The 25,380-nt window shown below is 33.0% G+C and overlaps 1 protein-coding gene across 4 annotated transcripts in view; it reads right to left on the reverse strand.

Moving 5' to 3' along the window:
* Positions 1 to 25,380, reverse strand: part of LRBA (LPS responsive beige-like anchor protein) — a 742,782-nt gene that overhangs the window by 60,474 nt on the left and 656,928 nt on the right. For all 4 annotated transcript variants that reach the window (XM_073892352.1, XM_025874296.2, XM_073892351.1 and 1 more), the window contains one exon: positions 19,799 to 19,966. In XM_073892352.1, coding sequence (XP_073748453.1) covers positions 19,799 to 19,966 — 168 coding nt within the window. The remainder of the gene's footprint in view (positions 1 to 19,798; positions 19,967 to 25,380) is intronic.

Consider the following 25,380-nt stretch of genomic DNA (forward strand, 5'->3'; position numbering starts at 1 on the left):
CCATATATACATAAAAGACTTATTAACACAGTGCTGGTTGAGGTTAAGTAAGCATTTCATAAATGTTACCAACTAGTCATAATGAAGGTTAGTAATAATATAACCCCTGCCTGTGCTGCTAGTCTCATCCCCTGCCACCATTCATCTCATACCATATAATGTGAGATGTAAGGTGTCATACTACCTTTGTATGTATTATTTTCTTTTCCTTTTTTTTTTTTTTCCTATTCCTTCTCTCTGCATGGTTTCTGCATTCTTTAAGACTCAACTCAGGCATCTCTGTCCTCTGGGAAATCTCTTTTTTGGTCTCATCCAGACTGTTGCTATCCCTCCCTGTTGCTTTTAGAGCAATGTGCACAGACCTTTACTACTTACTTGTTACTTATTTATAATTTCTTCCTTATTGATTAGGCTGTAAATCTCCTTGAGACCAGAGACTGCAAGTATTTCTGTGCTTCTGGGGCTTGACATACAGTAGGTGCTCAATAAATACTTACTGAAAGAATTAATGGCATTCCAAGTCAACATAATTCAGCAGGGATGCAGCTACAATACACTCCTAACACTGTTACAAAGCAGCCAGCACTGAATAAAACATTCTATTAAACATTTCTACTAAAAAGCTTACTTTATTACTTAACATTCTTATTCATCAATTCCCAATTATTTCTGTAAATAGCCTGTTACTACTTTCTATAATAAACCTGAGTTCAGCAGGCAGCATTCCAGATGTTGAAATACATAGTAATAAAAAAGACTATGCAAATACTTTGAGACATTCCAGTAAAACCACATATTTATATTTTATAAACAGCATCTCAAATATTACCTAGAGAATTTATTAATGGATTTCCAAATGGAAATATTATGAAAATATTTTCAACAAGCTGCATGTTCCATTGTTTTCTGTGCCAACTATTGCATACTTGCATGATTTTATAGCTATATCTAGAGAAACAGACCGTATATAGAGAGAATATAGGTTCACACACTAGAGAGAATGAAAGGAAGAAAAAAAAAAGAAAAGAAACAAAAGTAAATAAAAGTAGACTTGGCTTAGTGACAATGTGGTATTTGGCTTCAACTTAACAATGACTATTTTAAGTCTCTCAGAACTAGTCTTTTTAATCTAACAGAGGAAACAAGTTAAATCAGCACAACACTTAGTAACCAACAATAAAGTTGTAAAATTTTATTTTAAGATGGTTTTGGAAGAGAAATAAACATATGGATGCAATTAAGGTAAACACATATGTATGCTGTTTCTTTTAAGCACACAACTCTGAAATTGCATTTTAGCTCTTATATATTTACATCTAAAAGCACTATAAAATCAGGTTAGAGAAATTGAAAAAAAATAATTTATTAAGAAAATACATTCCATTTAGTAATATATTAAGATTTTCTGTGATTACCAAAATGAAGTTCTAAAAAGGTATCTTAAGATTCTAGAGTAATTCTTTACCAAGAAAGGTTTAAAAATCCAAATAAGACTTTGTATTTTATATTTCAGAATTAATTCATTTTTCAGTATTTAAAAAAGAGTCATAAGAATAATCAGTGATTTCTACTGTGTTACATTAATATCATTACTTGTGCCAGTTTTCCTCTTGCCCTTCACGCACTGGAACTTAAGTTGAGGATGATTTGCTAGATATTTGACAGGTCTCCACTCAATGTTTACTGACAGTCTGGTTGACCAGTCTCAGTGCTCTTTGGGGCCACAGTTAAAAATCTAGCTTTGGTATCAGCAAATTAAAAAAGTATACTAATCAAATGACTACTTAATCATAATCCGTTGAACTTTGTACTTAATTCCTAAAGGACAAAAATCCTGATAATATGAACTACTAAGGCCAAAAGAGGACAAATAAATGTACTTGATAAAAAATACATGAAGATTCCAAAAGAGAAAATTATATATAATACATATGGTTTTGTTTGGATAACATCTCTAGCTTGTTTTAAAAAAAGGCAAAGCATCATTTATAAACATTGAGAAATCAGACTCTTAATCTAAGAAATGAAATACAGAAATAATAGAAAAAAATTTTAAATGCACAAAAATAGCATAATGTGGGGTGCCTGGGTGGCTCAGTTAATTAAGCATTCAGGTAAGTTCATGATCCCAGGGTCCTGGAATCAAGCCCCACATCAGGTTCCCTGCTCAGCGGGGAGTCTGACTCTTCCTCTCTGTATGCCCCTCCCTCCTGTTTGTGCTCTCTCTCTCTCAAAATAAATAAATAAAATCTTAAAAAAAAATAGCATAATGTGGGGCGCCTGGGTGGCTCAGTTTGGTTAAACGTCTGACTCTTGATGTCAGCTCAGGTCATGATATCAGGGTCTTGAGATCAAGCCTCATGTTGGGCTCTGTGCTGGGTACGGAACCTGCTTAAGATTCGCTCTCTCCCTTTGTCCCTCCCCCACCCCCTCCCTGCTGGCACATGTGCGTGCTCTCTCTCTCAAAAGAAAAAGAAAAAAAGAAAATCTTTAAAAAAATAGCATAATGAACCTAACTCAAATTATTTAAAAGGAATCTTTTAAGATTGAAATGTAAATATTCAAAGTGCCCTAGAAATAAAAAACAACATAGAATTCAAACGTTGTGAGGCATAAATATAAAAGATAAATAGCTCATCAGTAAAAAAAAAAAAAAAAAGTCATGACATACTAGCATATTTAATTAATTAATTTTTTTTTAGTAGGCTCCACACCCACATACTCATGATCATGAGATTGAGACCCAGGCCAGGATCAAAAGTCCAACACTTAACCAACTGAGCTACACAGGGTCCCCTAGCATATTTTAAACTCAACCATATATTCAAAATACAGAGAGACAATATGGTGAAGAAATAAGTTAAATTGAACAGAAATTACTCTGTAAACTTGGACTTGAAACATAACCTTTTTTTTAATTTTGAGAAATTAGACATATAGAAAAATAAAAATTTTTGTTTTCAACTAAAGATTGAGCTTTTGATTCTACTTCTACAAATTTTCATAAGGAAAGAATCAGATGAATGTAAAACAATTTAGATACAAGCATTCTCTAGCAGTAAAACTTAGGGGACAAAACTACTTAAACTCTGATGGTGGAATACTATACAGCCATTAAAATGAATGAGTTGGTCTGAACGCATCTGACATGGAAATTAGTCTATAATACACTGATGGAAAAAAATCCTAATTACCAAAGAATTTAGTGTATGATCTCATTTAGGTAAAAAATAAAAATAAAAATATAAACACACATATATACTTACATGTGTTATGTAAGTATATATATTTGAATATATACATGTCTAAAATTTGGAGGGCATGTACCAAACTATTATCAACTGTTATCTGATGAAAAGATTGGCAGAATAAAAATTAATACTTTAATACTTTCTTCACTTATATACTGTTTAGCATCTTACGCTATTTAACATCTTAACATGCATACTTCAAAAATAAAAACAAAAGATTTTCCATTTTTAAAAAAATCTTAAAAAAGCATGAAAATCTAAAGAAAAATCTGCCAATATTTAATATAGCTTTATGAAGTTTAATTTCTCCATCAACATAGTAGCCAGAAGAATTTTTTAATCATTTAGGAACAACTCCAGTTGATAAATTGGTCAAAAATTGTGAAATACAGAGACCTTGCTACAAAGTTAATTTTGTTATTTGAGCTTATTTCCTAACTTAGATCTACCTGATTTCAAGGAGCCTTCGTTTTAGTAATATTTTGTCATCATTTATTATTATTTAGAAAAATATATAAATTTTGTAAGTAAACTATATGTTTTTCACAATGCATTGGTTATCTGGAGACCTATACATGTCATGATGATGGTATGAAGTATATAAGGAGCAAAGAGAAAGAACAGCTTGCTAAATAAAGCGAAACTTATTAAAAAAATAAGAATGCAATAATAAGAAATCAGCAGAGAGGGAACATTAAGGAAGGAGATGAGTATTTTTACTTATATATTTATTCAATAATGTTATAGAAATTAGTAAGGTAAAACATAAGGTAATTTTAAATTGTAAAAATATGCATAGATTTCCCATTAGTACATTTAACTGAACCCATATATTCCAAACACACATTAAACTGAGGCCTGACTGAGTCTCACTACAATCTCTACTTCTTATAGCTGTCCATCCACTGCAGCATAATCCCAGCTGCCAATCTGAAAGAAACCAGCTAGTCAGAGCAGACACAACCAAGAGAAACAAACGTCACTCAATAATGTTCAGCAGCACTGTGTTCATGGATAATTTCAAACAGTATCTCTGTCTAGAACATTGATGTGCTCATTCAAAACACCTCCATCTCTAGCTACTGGAAATGAGTAGATAAAGCAGCCTGCCTAGAAAAATAAGTGAAATGTTGCTTCAAAGAGGTTGCCAATACTGAGAGGCCAAAGAGGCCAACAGTGAAAATGTAGGGCAAATTTCTTAAGGAAAAGAAAAATCAGAAGAGTTATTTTACTGTATTCAGAACATTAAATTATTTCTCAAAACCAGACAAATATGTTTAAACTATGTCCTGGAAAGAAGCAGTCATTTGGTCATTCATGTGGTAAAAATCATGTGGTCTATTTTCTCAAAAATATTGTGACATCCACTGTTTAAGAATAATGAAATGAGGTACAGTGAGCAATCAGATGACATGATCCTTGACCTTGAGGAACTCAGAGTTGAAAGACAATATGCAAACACACACACACTCTCTCTCTCTCTCTCTCTCTCTCCAGTCACATGGTACTGGCAGGGACAGAGCGGGGTAAGACGACAAAGTTATTGTTAGAACATAGTTTAATAATACTTAACATTTAAAAAATTTATACTTGACTCAAGAATTCCCCAAATACTAATAGAATTTCTGTTGCTTTTTTGCACCAATAATGAAAACTAAAAACAGTGATTTATTCTAAGTAAACTTCCTCATCTTTGTTAACAATGTTCTTTTAATGTTGCTATTCTGAACATTTAGAAATCTGTCATAATTGCAAATAATCTTATATAGAGTTTCCAAATCTGCAATTTTTTTTCATCTTACCCTTTCTAGAAGCTTATATTTAGTTTAAAATTTAGAGAACAAAATTCAGTCACTTGCTTTGAGACTACTTTTCACATTCTCAATTTAGAATGAAGATGGTATGTGAAGTAAATGGGTTCATGACAGAAATCATCAGCATGACAGAGTGGCTCTGGATTCCTTGGGTAGTTGACAGGGCAAAAAATTCATAAAAATATTAATACCCTGTGCCTGCTTTGTATCCCTACATGCATAATTTAGTTATACCTATTTAAGAAGACTGCAATATGTAATAATAACCAGCAAAATACAAAGATTTGCTTTACTGACAACTTTGATGTTCATTTAATTGACTAAGGGAAACTTCTATTATTATGGTTTTGATATACAAGAAAGTCTGGCATAATTTCAAGGTATTTTTTATGTAGGTTTTCAATTAAAACTTGACTAATCCTTACTGTTTATTTGGCTTTTCGTTGTACAGTTCCTGCCCTGCACTGTGTCAAATGTGCCATCTGTGTAACACACTTCTGGCCAGAGATACTTCAGAATTATTTTTGTAACACTCTGAACTGTGGCTGCATGAAGTCTTAACTTACTGTATTCAGTACTTCTAATTTACTCTCTTGCTACAACCGGAGTCATCGTGTTGTCTTATTGTCCTACTCTTAAATCTCACTGCAGTCACAACAAAGACTCCTGCCCCACCTGCTTAAAACAGACTTACAGACCGTTCCCCTAACTATTTAACAAATGTTAACAATGCTATAAATACCAATTGTGTTTATGCTTCCTGAAAGATTCACTGCGGCCAGTGCTCTGCAGTAGTGTTAGAGCTGAAACAAGTTGTTGACTCCCACCATGAAAGTGATTGAATTCTAAGCCAAAAATGCTTTTCCTTGGATAAGATATCTGATTTGCTACTGCTGTCGTGAAACTGGGGTCATGTAAACTTACACACTGCTCCTGCTGTGTTTGGAAAACAGACCTTCTCAGAGGGATTATGTGTTGCTAAGACAGCATTTGGAAGGATAAATCTGGAAGAGCGAAAACCAACCACTGACACTAAACATAACTTAGGGAAATTTTTCTGACTTTACTTTCACATTATGAGACCCATTGCATATAATTCTTTAAATTGAGCAATATCATGGCTCTCCTCCTCCTCTTCCCTGTCCTTCTATGTACATAGAGCCAAGTTTCATTTTCAAAAGGAAATTAAGAACTAATTTCTGAACTTACATAAACATAAAGTAACAGTGTATTTACTTCAAAAGTAAGGAGAAAATGACCCTTCCAGAGAAAAGGCGCAAGATGACAAAGCACAGATAATATTATTCGTATTAATGCTCCTGAGCAACATCTACCTACCTGAGCAATGTATTTTTCTGCCTTTCAACCTCTCCAGCTCTTCTTCCAACCTCTCACACGCCTCGGGATTCGCCCTGCACTCCTTACACAATGGTGGCTCAGACCCCATGCTATGTCTGTACTTCCCCTTTTGTCAAAACCTAGTAGCAAATCCTGTGCACAAGGAGCATTTGAACGATTGGAAAGGACTGCTTAAGAAAAAAAAAAGATGTGTAATCAAATTATCTCGAATAGTGGAGTTTTAAGCATCAGTAAAAGGTGAAAGATTCTATGGCAGAGGCTTTTTTCTGTATATATCAAACCATATCCTATAGGAACTGCTATAGCTGACATCAGCACGTGACTCTGGTATTCCTTAACAACGTACAAATTTGGGGATGGGGGCTTTCAACTCTTTTACTTTATAATTCTGAATTATTTAATTTTTTATAGTTATTATGCATTGCTTTGCTGAATAAGTTTTTAAAGCCCTTCATATAACTATTTAATTGTAGACACACACCCACACCCACAACTAAGTAGTGAACCCAGAGATCTAGAATTCATGAATATTGGGCCAAAGTCTTCTTGATTTTAAAAATGATGACAAGAACTACAATTAACAGTGATATATCTAAGATATTTTCCCTAAAAGTAGAAGTGATTGGAGACTACCATAACATAATAAAATAAAATTAATAAAAAAAAAGTAGAAGTGACCTTTTTGGTCCTCTTCAAATATGACAGGAAAAGAAATAAACCCAAATTGCTAAAATGTATGAAAAAAATCATAGCTCAGTGAATCAAATAACAAAGTGAGAAAATCAAATAACAGAGTGAGAAAAAGTTAAGAAATTGTAAATCCTTCATCTTTATCAAAGTTACGTGAAGATCATTATACAAAGTCACAATCCTGGCAACACTGAACATGGCCAAAAAACCAGAAAGTAATCATAAAAGACCTCCAAATATCCAAAAGCAAAGTCAGTATCCTTATCTTCATGTTGATAAGCTTCACTTGTTCAGATTTCCAAGAGGAGACTTTTTCTTCCTCAGAAGAGAAAAAGAATTATAGTCTGGTTGGCTTTTTCTCCTTGATTTTAAAGAGAAACAATTTTCAGAATTCACAAAATAGCAAATGAAAGAATTCCATGATCTCACTAACCAAAGATAATGACCATCTTTGGTTAGATTGCCATATAAATATCTTGAGGTCTATAATTCCAGACTTGTCCTTATGCCTACATACACACGTAAAACTTGTATTTTCTACGTTCCTAACATGTTTTCCCCTATAATATGGCAAAATACATTTCCATAGCAATATTTTGGTGATGTACAGCATTCCACTGTATGGAAATACCAATATTTATTCAAACAGTTCTCTACTGCTAGACGTTTATGTGTTTTTTTTCTTTTGCTATTATGAAAAACTATACAATTTAACATACTTTTCTGTATACTTTTTCAATTACTGCTTTTGACTAAAGTTCTATGTAAATAATACATGAAAATTTTAAAAACTGATACAGATTGCTATAAAGATTAAATTGATTTTCATCCTCATCAAATATGTGACAATGGCTGTCTTCTTTTATTTATTTTTTTAATTGTCAGAAACTATTCTGAGATTTTAATGTGAAAACAGGCCCCTTTCCCAGTAGGAGTGGAAGAAAAAAACTGGAGATTCACAATATCTGTTTTCTAACATTAGGATTTTCATTGTTTTTATTCTTAAAAAATCTAACAGGCAAAAATGTTGCATTTTAAATTGAATTTCATTGATTACTAGTGAGGATGAACTACTTTTCATTTATGGTTTATATTTCATCTTTTTTGAATTATCTGTTCCTAAATTTTGTTATTTATTGGTTTTTTGGATGTATACAAACTTAGTTTTTATGTAGCCAAATACATCAATTTCCTTAATAATTTTTGGTTTTGGTATTAGACATAAAATGGGCCTTCTCCATTTCAAGATTATAAAACTACTCACCTACATTATCTTTTAAGTTCTGCAGTTTCATCTTTTGTATTTGTAACATAGTCTTTATTCCAAACAAATAATTGTAATTCATTTGTAATTTCTTTCACTTTAAGATATGAAACAGGAATCTAAGTAAATTTATACTCTAAACAATTAGCTAACTGTCCCAACATCACATATTGAACAAGATAGCCTTTTCCCAGTGATTTAAAATACCACCTTTATCATATATGCTCATATATAATAGGTCTATTTCTGGAAGCTCTATTCTGTTCCACTAAACTTCAGTTCCTTCACTAGAACATGTTGTCTTGATTACTGTAGTTTATGTTTATGTATCCGGTAAAGTAATCAAAACCTATTTACTTTTCCTTTAATTTAGTCCTATCAAATCTGGTTTCTTAGGCTATAGCATCTAAGAAACAGTGAATTATAGAGTAGGAGGAGGGATGCCCAAAAGACAGATATACTTGACATAGTACAAGAAGCAAGAACTGGTAGCTTAATGGGCTGAAATAAAAAAATATAAAATATAAAAAATATAAAAAGAGATCACAAAAATTGAAAAAAGAATAGCAGTTTGGAATTGCTTAGTTTAAGGTCAAATATAGCACAGAATAACTAACATTAATAATTTAAAAATCACATTCACTAATTATCCTCACGTCATTACTGTCTTACTGTAAAATGGCCTCTACTCCTAAAAACTGCAAAATATCCATTGTTTTTCAAATATATACATAAAAGATTTATGAAACTTGACTATGTCCATTGTGAGTCAAGTCTCAACAGATTTCAAATAATCTGTATCAACTACACCATATTCTTTAGCTTTAAATTAAATTAAATTTAATATCAAAGAGATAACTAGATTGCATATATGAAGGCAAGCCCTCACTGAAGTGATGACCTTTAAGTTGAGGGATAAATGACAAGGAGCCAGCATGTGAAAATCTGGAATAATCAGAGAAAACAACCATCATAAAAAGGCACTAAGTCAGTGACAACTGTCACATGATCAGGAACAGAAAGAAGGTCAGTATGGCAGGACACACGAATGAGGAAGGGAACAGCATGACCTGAGATCAGAGAGGTAGGCAAGGGCCAGATCATGTGGATCGAATTGGACTTTATTCTATCGTTAAAGTGAAATAAGAAGGTTTAAGTAAAGGACTGACTTGATCTGATTTACATTTTAAAATAACGTTTTGGCACCTCTGTAGAAAATAGACTGTAGGCAGAAAAGGGTGACCAGGTCTACTAAGACTAGCCGGGGGAGAGTGATGATGGTGGCTTGATTAATGATAGACAGACATAAATGATTTCCAAATATGGTTTGGAGATACCATCAACTTAGCTGCTATTCATCACCAACTTCCTATGCCTTCCCCACCTACCACATAGTTTTTTCCAGTCATAGAGCCATACTATACTCCTTCCTACATCTAATACTCTCTGCTTTGAATCCCCTACCCATTCTGTTGCTTTGTCTACTTAACTCATTTCTTAAGGATTATGTTTAGGCAGTTATTACTCCCCTCATCTGGGTTGGCTTTTCCTCCTTTGTGCTCCTATTATAGTGTATACAACTCAGAGCACATCACTGTACATACAATTTTTAAAACTTATTTCTGACCTACTAAAACTTGATCAATGAAATGTCTTACACTAACAGTTAGATAACAGAGTTCTCAACTTTTGGATATAGCAAATACCATTTATATTAAAACTGATAGTTGAATTCTGGATAAGAATAGAAAACTGTTCTAGAAACCATGCTTGTAAATAAAATTATATGCTAAATGTATTTAAAGAAAATATCTAAGGAAAATACTTATGTTACATTTTTAGGAAAAGAAAAATTATTTGTATAATTAATATTCATCATGTATTTATTTTGTGAATTTGGATTTTAGAAGGGTTTTTTCCTTAATAAAAATATAAATATTTATTCTTACTCATATCTGAGCCTGAGTTCAAGTATCATAATTTTTCTCTCTTTTTAAATTTCTTCTTTCCTTGACTTTAGTTTTTCTGAAATGCTGTTAGAAAGGTTTGATAAGGTTGTATAAAGGAAGAGAAGTAAGTCAAACCAAATTCAGTAGAATCAATAATAAGAAAATAACCACTTTTATTTATGTGTACCTTGTCCATGAAAGAATACATGTATTCATCACAGGAAAAAAAAATCCAAAACTCTGTATGGTGACAGATGCTAACTAGACTTACTGTGGTGATCATTTCACAATATATAAAAATACAGATTATGCTATATACCTGAAACTAATATGATATTGTATGTCAACTGTACCTCAATTTTTAAAAATGCACAAAAAAGAGAATATATGTAATGCTGGAAAATAGAACAGATTGAAAAATAGTAAAGGTAGAGAAAAAGGAAAAAAGTATCAAAGAGACAGAAATAAAAAGCAAAGAGGTCTGTTAGAATAAACAGCTAAGGATAAGAATATATCTTTTAGTTGGAGGTCAGAGATATTTGAAAAAAACAGAATATACTATTTTTTGCCTGAAAAATAATTCTCTCTGGTGTGTGATATATGCAAATGTAGACATAGTTGTATATTGATAACCCAGCTGTTTTCTAAAAATTAAAAACAACATAAAAGTTTAATGTGCTGCAGGCTGTTTCTCTGATTACTCTTCCCCCTCTTATGGTTATTATTTCTATCGTTTAGTGCTTTTTTTATAGAGAGATTATTTTTATGATCACTTACTATGCCATATGTATTAACCATTCACTCTAGAATAAAACTTTCTCAAGAGAAATGAAGCTTTTCCGAAGTAGTAAGTAAATACATGACTTGTACATAAACAAACTTGCCTCTGTGTGAATATCTAAGTGCTCCAAGTTAAATTAAATATATGGTAGTGAACAGAAATAAGTAAAACTATAGTTACAGAAATCAGTCTAGTTTGTTTTTAATACTAGAAAAGCACAAATCTGTCATGGTCCCATTACTGTGATCGTATAGAGATAACATTCTAATATAAGTAAAGCGTACGCACAAATTTACTAATATTAGAGATGTTAAAGCATCTTAGAGGAACAAGATTCTGAAGAAAAGACAGCCTGGAGATGGGGTAGGGAGCAAACAGGAAGAGGGCAATAGTGGGAGCTTTATAACTAGCAGGAGGCTGTGACAAGACTTGACTTAGAGGCTTGCCCAGCCCTGGGGGTTACAGACACATGGCAGGCCAGGGTTAGAGCAGTAGGAGCTGCCTTCCTGGGTCACTGTGTATACTTTACTCCAATCTCAAAGTAGGAATGAAACAGTGCTTATAGAGAGGCAGTCTGTGAGCAACATCTCTGAAGTAGTGCCCTATTGACAAGTCACTCTGTATCCCCTTACCTAGTCTTATTTTCTTCATTAATCTTTACTGTGTATTTTCTGTGCTCCCCATTAGAATGTGAGTTCCATGAGGGGAGGGACTTTGACTTTCTAGCTCACCTCTGGATTTTTAGTACTTTGAACAAAATGATTATTTGCTGAATAAATGAATGAAAGGATAAATTCTCCCAATTTATCAGCCCCTTACCATCTATCCAAACCAGCCTAGTTCTACCAGTTAACAGCACCCATTTAACAATTTCATCAATCATCCTTCCACTTTCAATCCTTCTTTATATATTCCACCATACTCCCATGGTAACCCCATCTCTCTCTGTTTCCATTTATATATATATATATTTTTTAAAGGTTTTGTTTTTGTGTTTGTTTGCTTTTTTTTTTTTTAAAGATTTTATTTATTTATTTGGCAGAGAGATACAGAGAGAGAACAAGTAGGCAGAGAGGCAGGCAGAGGGAGAGGGAGAAGCAGGCCTCCCGCTGAGCAGGGAGCCCGATGCGGGGCTCGATCCCGGGACCCTGGGATCACGACCCGAGCTGAAGGCAGCCGCTTAACCGACTGAGCCACCCAGGCGCCCCTGTTTCCATTTATATTTACACACACACACACCCCTTCTCCAGTCAACTTTTTTGTACACCCACTCTCCTGCTGTTGAGAACAGAGAAAAACAATGGAAAGAAAGTAATCATTTATTATTGAGCATCTATGAAGCAGCCATCATTATGTTAGGTATTTCCATAAATACTATCTCACCTTTAGTACAAACCCTCATAATCTTGCTGTCTTTCCCCCTCATTCATGCATATTTACTTAAACCAGTCCTCAGGGTAACCTTCTACTCTCTAATCTCAGACAAGGAAGTATTGTTCCATGCTGTCCAGTGTCTATCTCTGTCTGTGACCTGGATTTTCTTCCTTTCTTGTTCCTCATAGAGCTTGGTAGTCTATTACATGCTTTATTTCATGTATGTTTGATATGCTTCCCTCTTTTTGGATCTTTCCAATTATCATAGAAACATGGTCAAATATCTACCCATTAAAAAAGAAAAAAATCTCAGAGTGACTGCTGGTGGGGTATGGGTTTCTTTTTGTGGTGATAAAAATGTTCTAAAATTAGATTGTGGTGGTATTTATAAAACTGTGAATATACTAAGAACGACTATAATATACTAAGAACGACTATAACACTTTAAATGGGTGAACTGTATATGTGAACTACTTCTCAATAAAATGATTATCCTTCCTTCAATTATTTCCTTTTCTCACTGTGTTTACTTGCTCATGTCCCATACACTGCACAGTCCTCTACCTTCTAAGCTACTTTCTGTAAGATCACACAGCAACTCAGAATAATCCAGTGGGTACCTTTCAGTTCTTAGCTTTTCAATCTTCTTTCAGATAGGTCCTAAGACACACATGTGGTTATGTCGCTAACCTTCAACCTATAATCCACTACCTTATGCCAATGCAGTTATAATTACTTTTTATGGCATTAAAGGCCCTTTATGGTATGGCTCCTCTCTTTCTCTCTCACCTTGTCACCTCTGGTTCATCGCACATATATCACAGTCTCCTATCGTGATCTCTCTCACCTATGTGCAGAAAGCGTATACACTTTGTTCTGTGTAGGTACCCTTTGCTCATGACTCTACCCAATGTTCTCATTTATCTTTCAATCTACAGCCTCTCATTTTCCAGAAAACATGACTGGCAGTCTGGGGTTAGTGCCTATTGTGTATGCTTGTGCATACATACAGTGTACTTACTTGCCTCTATACTGAATTTAATGATAGTATACTATAATTGTTTACTTACCCATATTTCCACACTAGACAATGAACTCACGCTGGTGAGGGCAGGGACTTGACTTTCAACTTTTTAACCTTATTATATAAGTTGGGTGTAGTAAAAGATTGTTTTAAAAAAATGAATAAATTGGGGCACCAGGGTGGTGCAATCGGTTAAGCATCTGCTTTCGGCTCAGATCATGATCCCAGAGTCCCAGGATCGAGTCCCACGTTGAGCTCTCTGCTCAGCGGGGAACCTGCTTCTCCCTCTCCCTCTGCCCCTCCCCACGGCTTGTGCCCTCTCTCACTCTCTCAAATAAATTAAATAAATAAATAAAATCTTTTAAAAAATGAATAAATTAATGAGCTATTCTTGTTTTCTCTCCTTGCTTCACTTTACAATGAATTCTGCATGTGTCCTCTAGGAAATAGTCCCTGATAATCTATCTAGTGTTAGCATTTTATGTTCTTTCTGTGATGCAATAAGTAATTCATATTCTTTTTATGGTTGTGTTTCCCTAACCCAGGGGGTTACAGAGAACAACGTAAGGAAAGGAACCAACATTTAATGCATACTTATGATGGGACAGGTAGCATGCCAGGCACTGTACATGCATTATACCCCATCTAATCTAAGGGGTAGCTATACTCAGACCAATTCTATATATGAGGAAACAGAGTCTCAGGAAAATCCAAGTCACACAACTAGTAGGCATCAGGGTCAGCAATTAAATTCACATCTATGTGTCTATTTCTTTACTTGTTTGTTTATTCTACTGTATCACACTGCATTATATCATAAGACTTAGCACTATGATATGGAATGGCTATAATAAAAAATTGTCAGATTTGTTTTAATAACATCTAAAAAAATTGGAGAATTAATCATGCATATTTATATGAATAGTGCTAAATAACGAAGTAATATATAGTAGTCCCTCTTTATCTGTGGTTTCATTTTCAATGGATTCAGTTACCTGTCATCAGCCATGGTCTGGAAGCAGATGACCCTCCTTCTGCCACATCATCAGGTCAATACCAGCCTAACACTATGTCACAATGCCTATGTCATTTGCCTCATTTCATCTCATCATGTAGGCATTTTACCATCTCACATCATCATAAGAAGGGTGAGTACAATACAATAAGATATTTTGAGAGAGAGAGAGAAAAACCATATTCATCTACTTTTATTACAGTATATTGTTATAGCTGTTCTATTTTACTTTAAGTTATTGTTGTTAATCTCTTACTATGTCTAATTTATAAAGTAAACTTTATTGTTAAGTATGTATGTACAGGACAAAACATAGTATATATAGGGTTTGGTACTATCACAATTTCAGGCATCCACTGGGGGTCTTGAAACATATCCCCTGTGGATAAGGGGGTGACTACTGTATTTATCTTTCAAGAATATTGAGTACCTACCATACTTAGAACATAACAGGCCATGTTTTTTAAATGAATGCTGAATCTAATATATATTTTTATATAATATAAAAATAAATTTGTGTGTGATGAGTGGAAAACTCTCCAGTTAAAATTTAATTTGCTAATAATTAACTAACTACTTAGGGTTGTGGAAAAGAGAAGGAAGCCAAGGAAACTTAAAGCAAAAGTTTTAAATAATCTTTAGCAAATGCTGATCTTGAAAAATAAATACTAAAAACTTATTTGGTATGGTGGCTCCTCAAAAAGCTAAACATAGAACTATCATATAATTTAGCAATTCTATTTTTGGGTATATACACAAAAGAACTGAAAGCAGCGATTTAAACAGACACTTATACACGAATATTTATAGAAGCACTATTCACAATAGCCAAAGGTGAAAACAACTCAAAATGTCCATGAACAGATGAATGGATAAACAAAATGTGGTATACACAAACAATGGAATATTCATCCTTAAAAGGAAGTAAATTCTGACATATGCTATAATGTAGATGAACACTGGAGATACTGTGCTAAAGTAAAATAGGCCAGACACAAAAGGATAAATATTGTATGATTCCACTTCTGTGAGGTACCTACAGTAGTCAAAATACTAGGGACAGAAAGTAGAATGGTGGTTGTCAAGGACTAAGGGCAGGTGGGGGGTGGATCAGGAGTTACTGTTTCAACTAATACAGAGTTTCAGTTTGGGAAGATGGAAAACTTCTGGAGATGGATGGTAGTAATGGTTGCACAACAATGTGCTTGATACCACTGAATTACACTCAAAAATGGTTAAAATGGTAAAATTTTATGCTACATTTTTACCACAAAACATTATTTGAAGTCCTAAAATGTTAATTTAAGTGAAAGAAAAATATAACTTCATTTATACATATATTTCAATTACGTATCTAATATCTAAATGGACTAAAACCAAATTCAAATATTTTTTTTAACCAAGTTAATTTGACAAACATTTACTGTCCTATTGTCTGACCACATGCCTAGAATTTGGATTCAGAAAATATGGTCACCAAAGATATATAAGCTAGTCAATGGTCATTATATCTTCACTGTCCAATATGGTAGCTACTAGCCATATGGGCTATTTAAGTTTGGATTACTAGACTTAAATAAAATTAAATATTCAGTTTTTCAGTCATACTAGCCACATTTCAAATGCACAATAGCTATATGTGACTACTGGCTACCATATTGGACAGTGTAGATATAATGACCATTTCCATCACTCACAAGTGATTTTTATTGGACAGTGCTCTTTTGCATTATACTATAAATACCATATGGTAAATCACTGGTGTGTGTGAGGAAGAGAGGTGGTCAGTCCAGAATAATAACAAAGAGCCAAAATTGAGTATTATTTGTTCCAGTTCTATGAAAAATGTTGTTCATATTTTGACAGGGATTGCATTAAATCTGTAGATTGCTTTGGATAGTACGGACACTTTAACCATATTGGTTCATCTAATCCATGAACATAGGATATCTGTCCATTTGTTTGTGTCATCTTCAATTTCTTTCCTAACTGTTTTATAATTTGTATGGAACCATAAAAGACCCCAAAGAGCCACAGCAGCCTTGAGAAAGAAGAAAAAAGCTAAAGGTATCAAAATCCCAGATTTCAAGATATGCTACAAAGCTGTAGTAATCAAAACAGTATGGTACTGGCACAAAAAGACACATAGATTTATGGAACAGAAGAGAGAGCCCAGAAATAAACCCATGCATGTATGGTCAATTAGTCTATGACACAGGAGGCGAGAACAGACGATGGGGAAAAGACTGTCTCTTCAACAAATGGTGCTGGGAAAACTGGACAGCTATATGCAAAAGAATGAAACTGTGTATAGCTTGTTATACCAATCACAAAAATAAACCCAAAATGAATTAAAGACCTAAATGTGAGACCTGAAACCATAAAACTCCTAGAAGAAAGCATAAGCAGTAATTTCTCTGACATCAACATAGGGACATTTTTCCAGATATATCCTCTCAGGCAAGGGGAAAAAAAAAACAAAATTCAACTATGGAGACTACACCAAAATAAAAAGCTTTTGCATGGCAAAGGAAACCATCAACAAAATGAAAAGGCAACCTGCCAAATGGGAGCAGATATTTGCAAATGATATATCTAAAAAAGGGTTAATATCCAAAGTATATAAAGAACTTATACAACACAACACCAAAACACCAAATAATCAAATTTTAAAAAAAATGGGCAGAGGACCTGAAGACACATTTTTCCAAATGTCTTCTGGATGGCCAACAGACACATGAAAAGATATCCAGCATTACTCATCATCAGGGAAATGCAAATCAAAACCACAATGAGATTATCACCTCATACCAGTCAGAGGGCTAAAATCAAAAAGACAAGAAAAAAGTGTTGGCAAGGATGTGGAGAAAAAAACAACCCTTGTACACTGTTGGTAGGAATGCAAACTGGTGCAACCACTGTGGAAAATAGTACAGAGGTTCCTCAAAAAAATTAAAACTAGAATTACCATATGATGCAGTAATTCCACTACTGAGTACCCAAAAACAAAGAAAACATGAATTCAAAAAGATACAGGTACTCTTATGTTTATTGCAGCATTATGTACAATAGCCAAGCTATCAAAGCAACCCAAGTGTCCATCTGTAGATGAAAGAATAAAGAAGATGTGGTATAGATACACAATGGAATATTACCTAGCCATAAAAAATGAGATCTTGTCATTTACAACAACATGGATGGACTTAGAGGGTACAATGCTAAGTGAAATATCACATGATTTCACTCATATGTGGAATTTAAAAATTAAAAAAAAAAATCAAACAAAGGAAAAAAGACAACCACAAAACCAGACTTCTTAAATACAGAGAACAAACTGGTAGTTGCCAGAGGGGAGGTGAATGTGGGGAATGGGTGAAATAGATAAAGGGGGAATAAAAAAACCTCATAAAACAAAGAACCAATTACATTCTATAAACAACCTGCTAATTAAATGTTTCACTTTTTAACTAGCAGTATCACAAGGCTAAGAGTCATCCTTTATCATGCAAATGCAGGATAAACTTTAATGACAAGGAAGGTATAGTTATATCACCTTGGACATATCAATCAATAGTCTTTTAAAAAATAGGATCCCACATTGGAAGGAAGTGTTAAGTATATCTTCATAGCAACTCCACAGAGTATTACAGAATTTCAAAATTAAAATTATAGAATTATACAGAATTATATATAGCAATATAAAATAATATGCTGGTATATTAAGTAAAACAGGAGATTCTAAAATCAAATCTATACTGTGATTTCAGTTATAAAGCAGCTACGTAGGTATATAATATAGTATAGTAATTATACTTATAATAATTATAAGGGAACATGAAAAAACAAAAATAGGGCGCCTGGGTGGCTCAGTCGTTAAGCGTCTGCCTTCGGCTCAGGTCATGATCCCAGGGTCCTGGGATTGAGCCCTGCATCGGGCTTCCTGCTCTGTGGGGAGGTCTGCTTCTCCCTCTCCCACTCCCCCTGCTTGTGTTCCCTCTCTCGCTGTGTCTCTCTCTGTCAAATAAATAAAATCTTAAAAAAAAAAAAGAAATTCTCAAATACTTAAAAAAAAAAAAGAAAAAACAAAAATACGTGGTGTATTTGGTGAAGAATTATGGACATCTATAAAACAAAGTAACACTGTTCAAATAGTTTTAAAAAAAGGAAACTGGCCTATGCTATTCTATTCTAACAATGAAATTATATACTGTTTTGTAACACTATTTGTATGTTTGCTCTAACCTCAGTTTCATATATGGAAGTATGTATATTCTGTGTCATACAATCAGTTGTTGCTCTAATAAAATAAAATGGCCTTGTAAGGAACATTTTCAAAGAACTGAAAAATGAGAAAAGTCTTTATGAGTTCATCTGATCCAGCTCTAAATTAAACTGATAAATAACAATTCAAAATTTGTGCAATTTAAGACAAATGTACATCTAATACATGGTGCTTCTGTTTGTGTACTGTTATCTGGCACATAAACCAGACAATAATATATACCGGCAAATATATTTAAATATGTCCTTATTATATACTGTCAATATTACTAGGTCATAAGTAGAATTAAAAAGGAATGCATCACATGTTGGTGAAAAATGGCAAGCCTTACTCATCACAGATAATGTTTTCTTTAAAGTGATATAAAACACTGTCTATGAATCAGTCTTGGTTTCTTAAATACACTTGTTCTAAAATTGTATAGATACTTAAGGTGATCTGTTTAATCCTATAATCTTTGCACATGATATATGTTAGCATTAGGAGGATGCATAATTAGATTAAAAATACAAAAAAAATTATCAAGGCTATCATGACATAGGAAAGGTTTGGACTTCCTTCCTACTTAACTTTAACTTCCTACTTAACTATTCCTCTTAACTTCTATATGATTACACACAGACTTATGTATTATATGTGAGTTTTATCACATTTAAATAGATTCATGCTTACAATGCATAAAATGAGGTGGAATTTTCCTAATACTTTAAATTAGTGAGTAGCCTTCAAAGTTATAAAAATTAAAATATGATTAGTGATCCCTGAATGGGTTCAAACTGAAAAAGCTCTCATTTTATAATTTGACTCAAACGTTTTGTTGGAGGGAAGTCTTGGATTCAAGTTCTAGCAGGTCACCAAATGAAAGGTTATTCTGCTTAAGTCACTTCACGCATCTGGTTTTTAGTTTCATCATAAGCAAAATGAAAGCATGGGGAAGATGACATCTAGTACCTTCTAGTCTAAAGATACCTGAGAGATCCAGTCAGATAACTTACCTCTCTCAACACAGGATCAGCTATGGAATTCAGATTGACAGCTCCTTCATAGGTCAGGTAATAGAACACATTGAGGGATCGAACAGCCTCTGGTCCTAGCTGTTTATAGCCAAAAATGAGATCAATCCATTGGTGAAGCTGGCAGGAAACAAATTCACTCTCCAGGGCCTGAAAAAAAGGGCACAGATCATATTATTATGCTGAATTCAGCTTTTAAAATATAGAGAAATTTAGAACAAGCCATAAAGTTTTACACTAAATTTACTGTGAATAGACTTACTCTGATGTCCTATTTTCCATCAGAATCTGTTCTCCTTTGTTTATGATTAGAAACTTTCTGGCACTTGTCACGCTGAATTGTATTAGATTGCTTACATGTCAGTATTATTCTACTATACTGTAAGCACTGTGAGGGCCAGGACTGGGTCTATTTTGGTCATATTTGTAACTCAGGGCCTGACTGGTACCCAGTTTATGCTTCAAAGAAAGGAGGTTATGCAATGTAAAGGCTACTTTGGGACAGCACATGTGAAAACATTACACATTTATTATTCACCTGAAATGTTTATGATTTTTCTAGATATAAATATTTCGTTGTCTACTGCAACAACTATAACCAAATTATTTAGCTATTTCAACTGAGTTTTTATGCCAACAAAATTTATCTTTGGAGGCATACTTATAACTACTGAATTGTAATTACCGAATTATTATTCTAGATATTAATACCAAACCAGATAAAAAATGTGATGCTATTTGTGTCCAATAAATAATGAATGAATATAATCAAGTATTCAGTGGAAATGCTGAATCCACTTCCAATTCATCATTACCTTCCCAGTTACCAGCACTGTACCTAAAACACAGTAAGTACTAATAAATGTTTGCTGAATAGTAAAGTTATAAATATAAAAGAGTTTTAAAAACTGGAGATATGTTTTATAAAAGTGTTCAGATTTGTATTATTTAAAATTCTTCAAAATTATTTCACCATAAAACTTTAGCATTATGGACTAATTTTCTATAAATAGTGCTATTCAAATCACAGAGCTCTAAAACTCAAATGGGGAAGCTCGATTTGAAGTATACCAAATTGCATCAGATGATGTAGCTCATTGAAATGCTTACTTTATGTGTAGTAAGTATATGGCTGTGATGTGTTTTTGGTGTGGCTTGCTACATCATCAATATTATAAAAAGAAATCTGTTGGTTTTAAAACAAAATTGAATAACCTCTATAGCAAGCAACCAGTAAGATATAAACCACCTTATGACAAAAAACGTTCCTATTAGCTCACAGGTGTACACTTGTATATGTTTTACTAAAATAAGTGCCTATGTGGGTGCCTGGCTGGCTGTCGGTGGAGCATGTGACTCTTAATCTTGGGGTTGTGAATCTGAGCCCTTGCTGATACCCAAGATTGGGTATGTTGATACCCAAGAGATTACTTAAAAAATAAAATCCTTAAAAAAAAATCCCTATCTAAAATAAGTGCCTATGAATTAAAAATATTTACAACTGAATTCAAATAATATATTTCCTTTAATATTTAAGAGGATGTCACAGTATACCACATACTATATATAATGTAAAAAATAATTCTGTAAATAAAACTCTAGACAATTCTCATATTCCAATGTATACCTGAAATGAAATAAAAATATTTAGCTAGCTTCAACTGTGAAGGTTGTTTTAGACATCTCTTATAAAACTCATGATATTTATAAATTTAGTAAATAGCTAAGAGAACTGCTGCATATGTTATTTGAAATAGAAAGAGAAAGGCTTGTAATAACTTTAAGTAAATTCCTATTTTAAGAACATGGATTTAAAAATAATCTGAAAATTCAGGAATTATTAATGGAAGTTGCACACAAAAATGATACGTTTGTTTCATTAACTTGGGCCTTGGGTAGGGATGGGGGAATGGGGGCCATGTTTAAAGTGACACATAAAAACAGCAATTGTCTTAATTTGTGTGCAGTGCACTCCACACAAAAGCCCTAAATATGTTCAAATTAGAGCAAGCTGCTTGATTGTCACTGCAGTCTCATGTCACATTAATGCATGACAAACATTAAACCATACACTTAAATGGCAATTTATATCATTTAAATGTTTACTGCCAGACTAGCTCATCACTCATTTAAATGTGACTTTCTGACAGCTAATTTCAGTTAATTTTCTCCAATTCACTTAATTAGAACTTTCAATCAGGGAAGGCCCTATACATATCTTTGAGCTTACATCCTTTTTAGTTGTTCAAAATCTGAGTTAATAAACTGCTAAAAAGCCCTACTATAATAGATTAGCATGTAGTATCTCTGAGTCTACAAAAAAAGGGTGACTATATGAAGCAAACTCACAGTATGTACTCTTAGAAAGACCCTACACTTATTTATGTATTTATAATACTCTCACCAGTAGTTTAAATAAAAAATGTTTATTTCATATACACACACTATTGAAACAATAAAAAAAACCCTGCATCCAAGCTAATTAAAAATTAATGATTTCAAAATTGTTTAATAAGATAAAACAGTCAGGAGTCTCCTGAGTGTCCGTGGTGTTGTGATTTGAGACTATAAAATTCCAGAAGGCTCAGCACATGATACAGTACAAGTGGATTTTCTCAATATTAAAGCTCTAAAAGCCAGGGCAATTTTATTTTATGTGTCATCAAACAAAGAATTGTGAGTTTTCTTAATGTCGATTACTTCTTTATGCACATTCAAAATGGTGAACTTCGTAACATTTAGATGCTTAAACCCTTATATCTTGATACTACCTCAGAATGTTAAGCAAAAAATGCTGAAATGAAAGCCACTGTTCCCCCATTACACCTCAAACACACAGGCAGAGATGACCACAGTGTCATGGTTTGCCCCTCTCTTAACACTGTCATATTGGGCAAGCCTTAAGGGGCTGCTCAGTAATTCATGGAATTACTGGCAAAATCTTTTCCAGAAGTTCATGGGTAGACTTTAAATACATTTTTTAAAACTGAACTAAAAATCTCAGTAGTGGTCTTCAAGCATTTCTTGCAATTTACCCAAGTTTTAAAAAGGGGTCCAAAAGAACAACTGCTATGGGGATAAGAGTTCCAAAAAGGTTTGAAATCATCTCAGTACAAAGTTATTTCAGGACTTTAACATCCCTTTGGTAGTAGTGAATGACAACTGCCTAGCCAAAAGTATGTAATAATAAACAAATGCACTTAGCAAAGACTTGAGGTAAGAGGTAAAGACAAGCAGGAGGAAATTACTGAGGGAAAGACTACAAATAATTTAAAATGGAATACCCTGAGATTATATCTTATAACTTGTTTTTGAAATTCAAAAACATAAATCATAAAACATTAAAAATTGTTTAAATATTTTTATATGTTAAGATTTAAAAAAATACTTGATATAAAATATTTATATCCACATTTTTAGTCACAAAAAAATAAAAAACATGACAGTGGAATGCTGAGCATTTGTAATTTTTCAAAGCCTTTAGGTCAGACAGTCCTCATTAAGACTGGAGTTAAATACGGTTTGCAGCTAGGGGATAGTAACATTCTTCCCATGCTGCTCTCAAACCTAACCCAATCAATTGTTAGTACTCCCCTAGCAGGCTGGATACATCATTTACATCCAATGTGTGCTCTGAGTAAAATCTGTAAAAAGAAAATCCACTAAAATGTCCAACACAATACAGTAATATTCAACTCATCTGAGTTATTATAAAATAAATCAGTGACTAATGTCCAATTGTTAAGGATCAAATAAGACTATGAAAAGACTATCATATGAAGCCTCACACAAATTGTCAGTGCAATCCAGGGGGACTCATATTAGTCTTGACAAACTGTCTTGGGGCTGATATCTGTTTTTTTAATGAGATCTATTAAACACAGACTAAAACACTTGAGATATGCTAAAAAGTACAGTATACAGATGTCAAATACAAACACTTATTAGTAACTTTCATTTGTTTGGTTCACATGCAGAACATCAACAAATTCAAGCTTTAATATTATAAAGATAATAGTAAATTATTCATAAACAACTCATTTGTGTAATCTTGTGTCAGAAATAATTATAACATATATGAATATGTGTCCCACAATAAATCTCATTGAAAGAATGTAATCTATGTGGTTCCTGAAACTAACCCATTAAGGAAATGAATTATTTATTGATAAAAATATTATTTAAAATTATTCTTGTTTCCTCTAGGACAATCAAAAAATATGATAATTTATGTAGAAATGGCTTGCTTTTTCCCAAACATTCTAAACTATCTTGGAGTAAAAATTCTAAAATAAAAGGCATTAATAATGTGTTTGTTAATCTATGTATGCTTTAGAGATACTCTAGCAATTTTCTTTTACTTTCAAACAATCAAATTTTCTCTAATGTCAAAATTATGTAAAATCAAGAAAACCAATTTTAATTAACAAAAGAAATATAACTGTTCACCTCCAGACCTGAAAAGCTTATTTGTGTATTATTCCCAAATTAATGCTAATATTTATTCATGCTTTTGTTAAATGTTCTCATACAACACCATTTTTAAAAAGCCATCAAATGAAAGCTACTGGTATCTATAGGACAAATGATTTTTATGAAAAAAAAGATCAAATAGTATTTACAAATCTTTAAGTACAGAAATATAATTGTATAACCAGAAGGAAGTAGGTCTGTGTAACCCAGATAACACATTTCTGCACACCTATACCACCACTTCCCTTTTCAGGCTTCCAGAAGACCTGATTCAGTCCTGAGATTCAAAATGCATTAGCGAGTATCAAAGAAGAAAATAAAAATCAATGACTAACCCTCTTGACCTGGTATGCATTTAAATACAAGATGTATTTAATAATATTTTATTTTTATTTTTTAAATCATATTTTAAAGATTTTTAAAAAATCTTTAAGTAATGTACACCCAATGTGGTGCTTGAACTCACAACCCTGAGATCAAGTGTTGCATGCTCTTCTGACTGAGCCAGTCAGGCGCCCCAATCATATTTTAAATGGAAGAATAAAAATCAGTTTTGTAAATTTTTAACTGTACCTTTATAAATTAAGAGTATGAATTCATTTGAGTGTAGATCACATGTTTCAAACGAGTTAATGTTGGGATTGGTCAGAATGTAATATACACATTATGAACTTGGAATTTTAAGTATTTTTCACTTCAAATACATGTAATATAGGCTGCTTCTTACACACACACACACACACACACACACACACACAGATTTAAAATGAACTGGTCTGTTATGTTTGCATGTGCTGGATTTCAAACACTAGTGGTAATGTTTCCTTAACATTGATATATGACCTTTGTAATTTACATTGAAGAAAGCTGTTTTTTTCAGCCTAATTAGAACTGTTTCAAATTTTCCTGCTAAATATATGATATAAAGTCCTTTCAACTTTTTTATTCTAGAGTTTCTTTCCATGTCAACTTTGTTCCAATCAAAATATGCTTTGAATTAAATGATTTTGATTGAATATGTGGATCACATTTCACTTCTAAGATTTAAAGTCCAAAAAGGAAAAGTTTAGCCTGTTCAAACGATACAAGAG

This window comes from Callorhinus ursinus, unplaced genomic scaffold, assembly GCF_003265705.2.
Source record: "Callorhinus ursinus isolate GAN/ISIS: 27379988/994484 unplaced genomic scaffold, GSC_fseal_2.0 scaffold4, whole genome shotgun sequence".
NCBI lineage: Eukaryota > Metazoa > Chordata > Mammalia > Carnivora > Otariidae > Callorhinus > Callorhinus ursinus.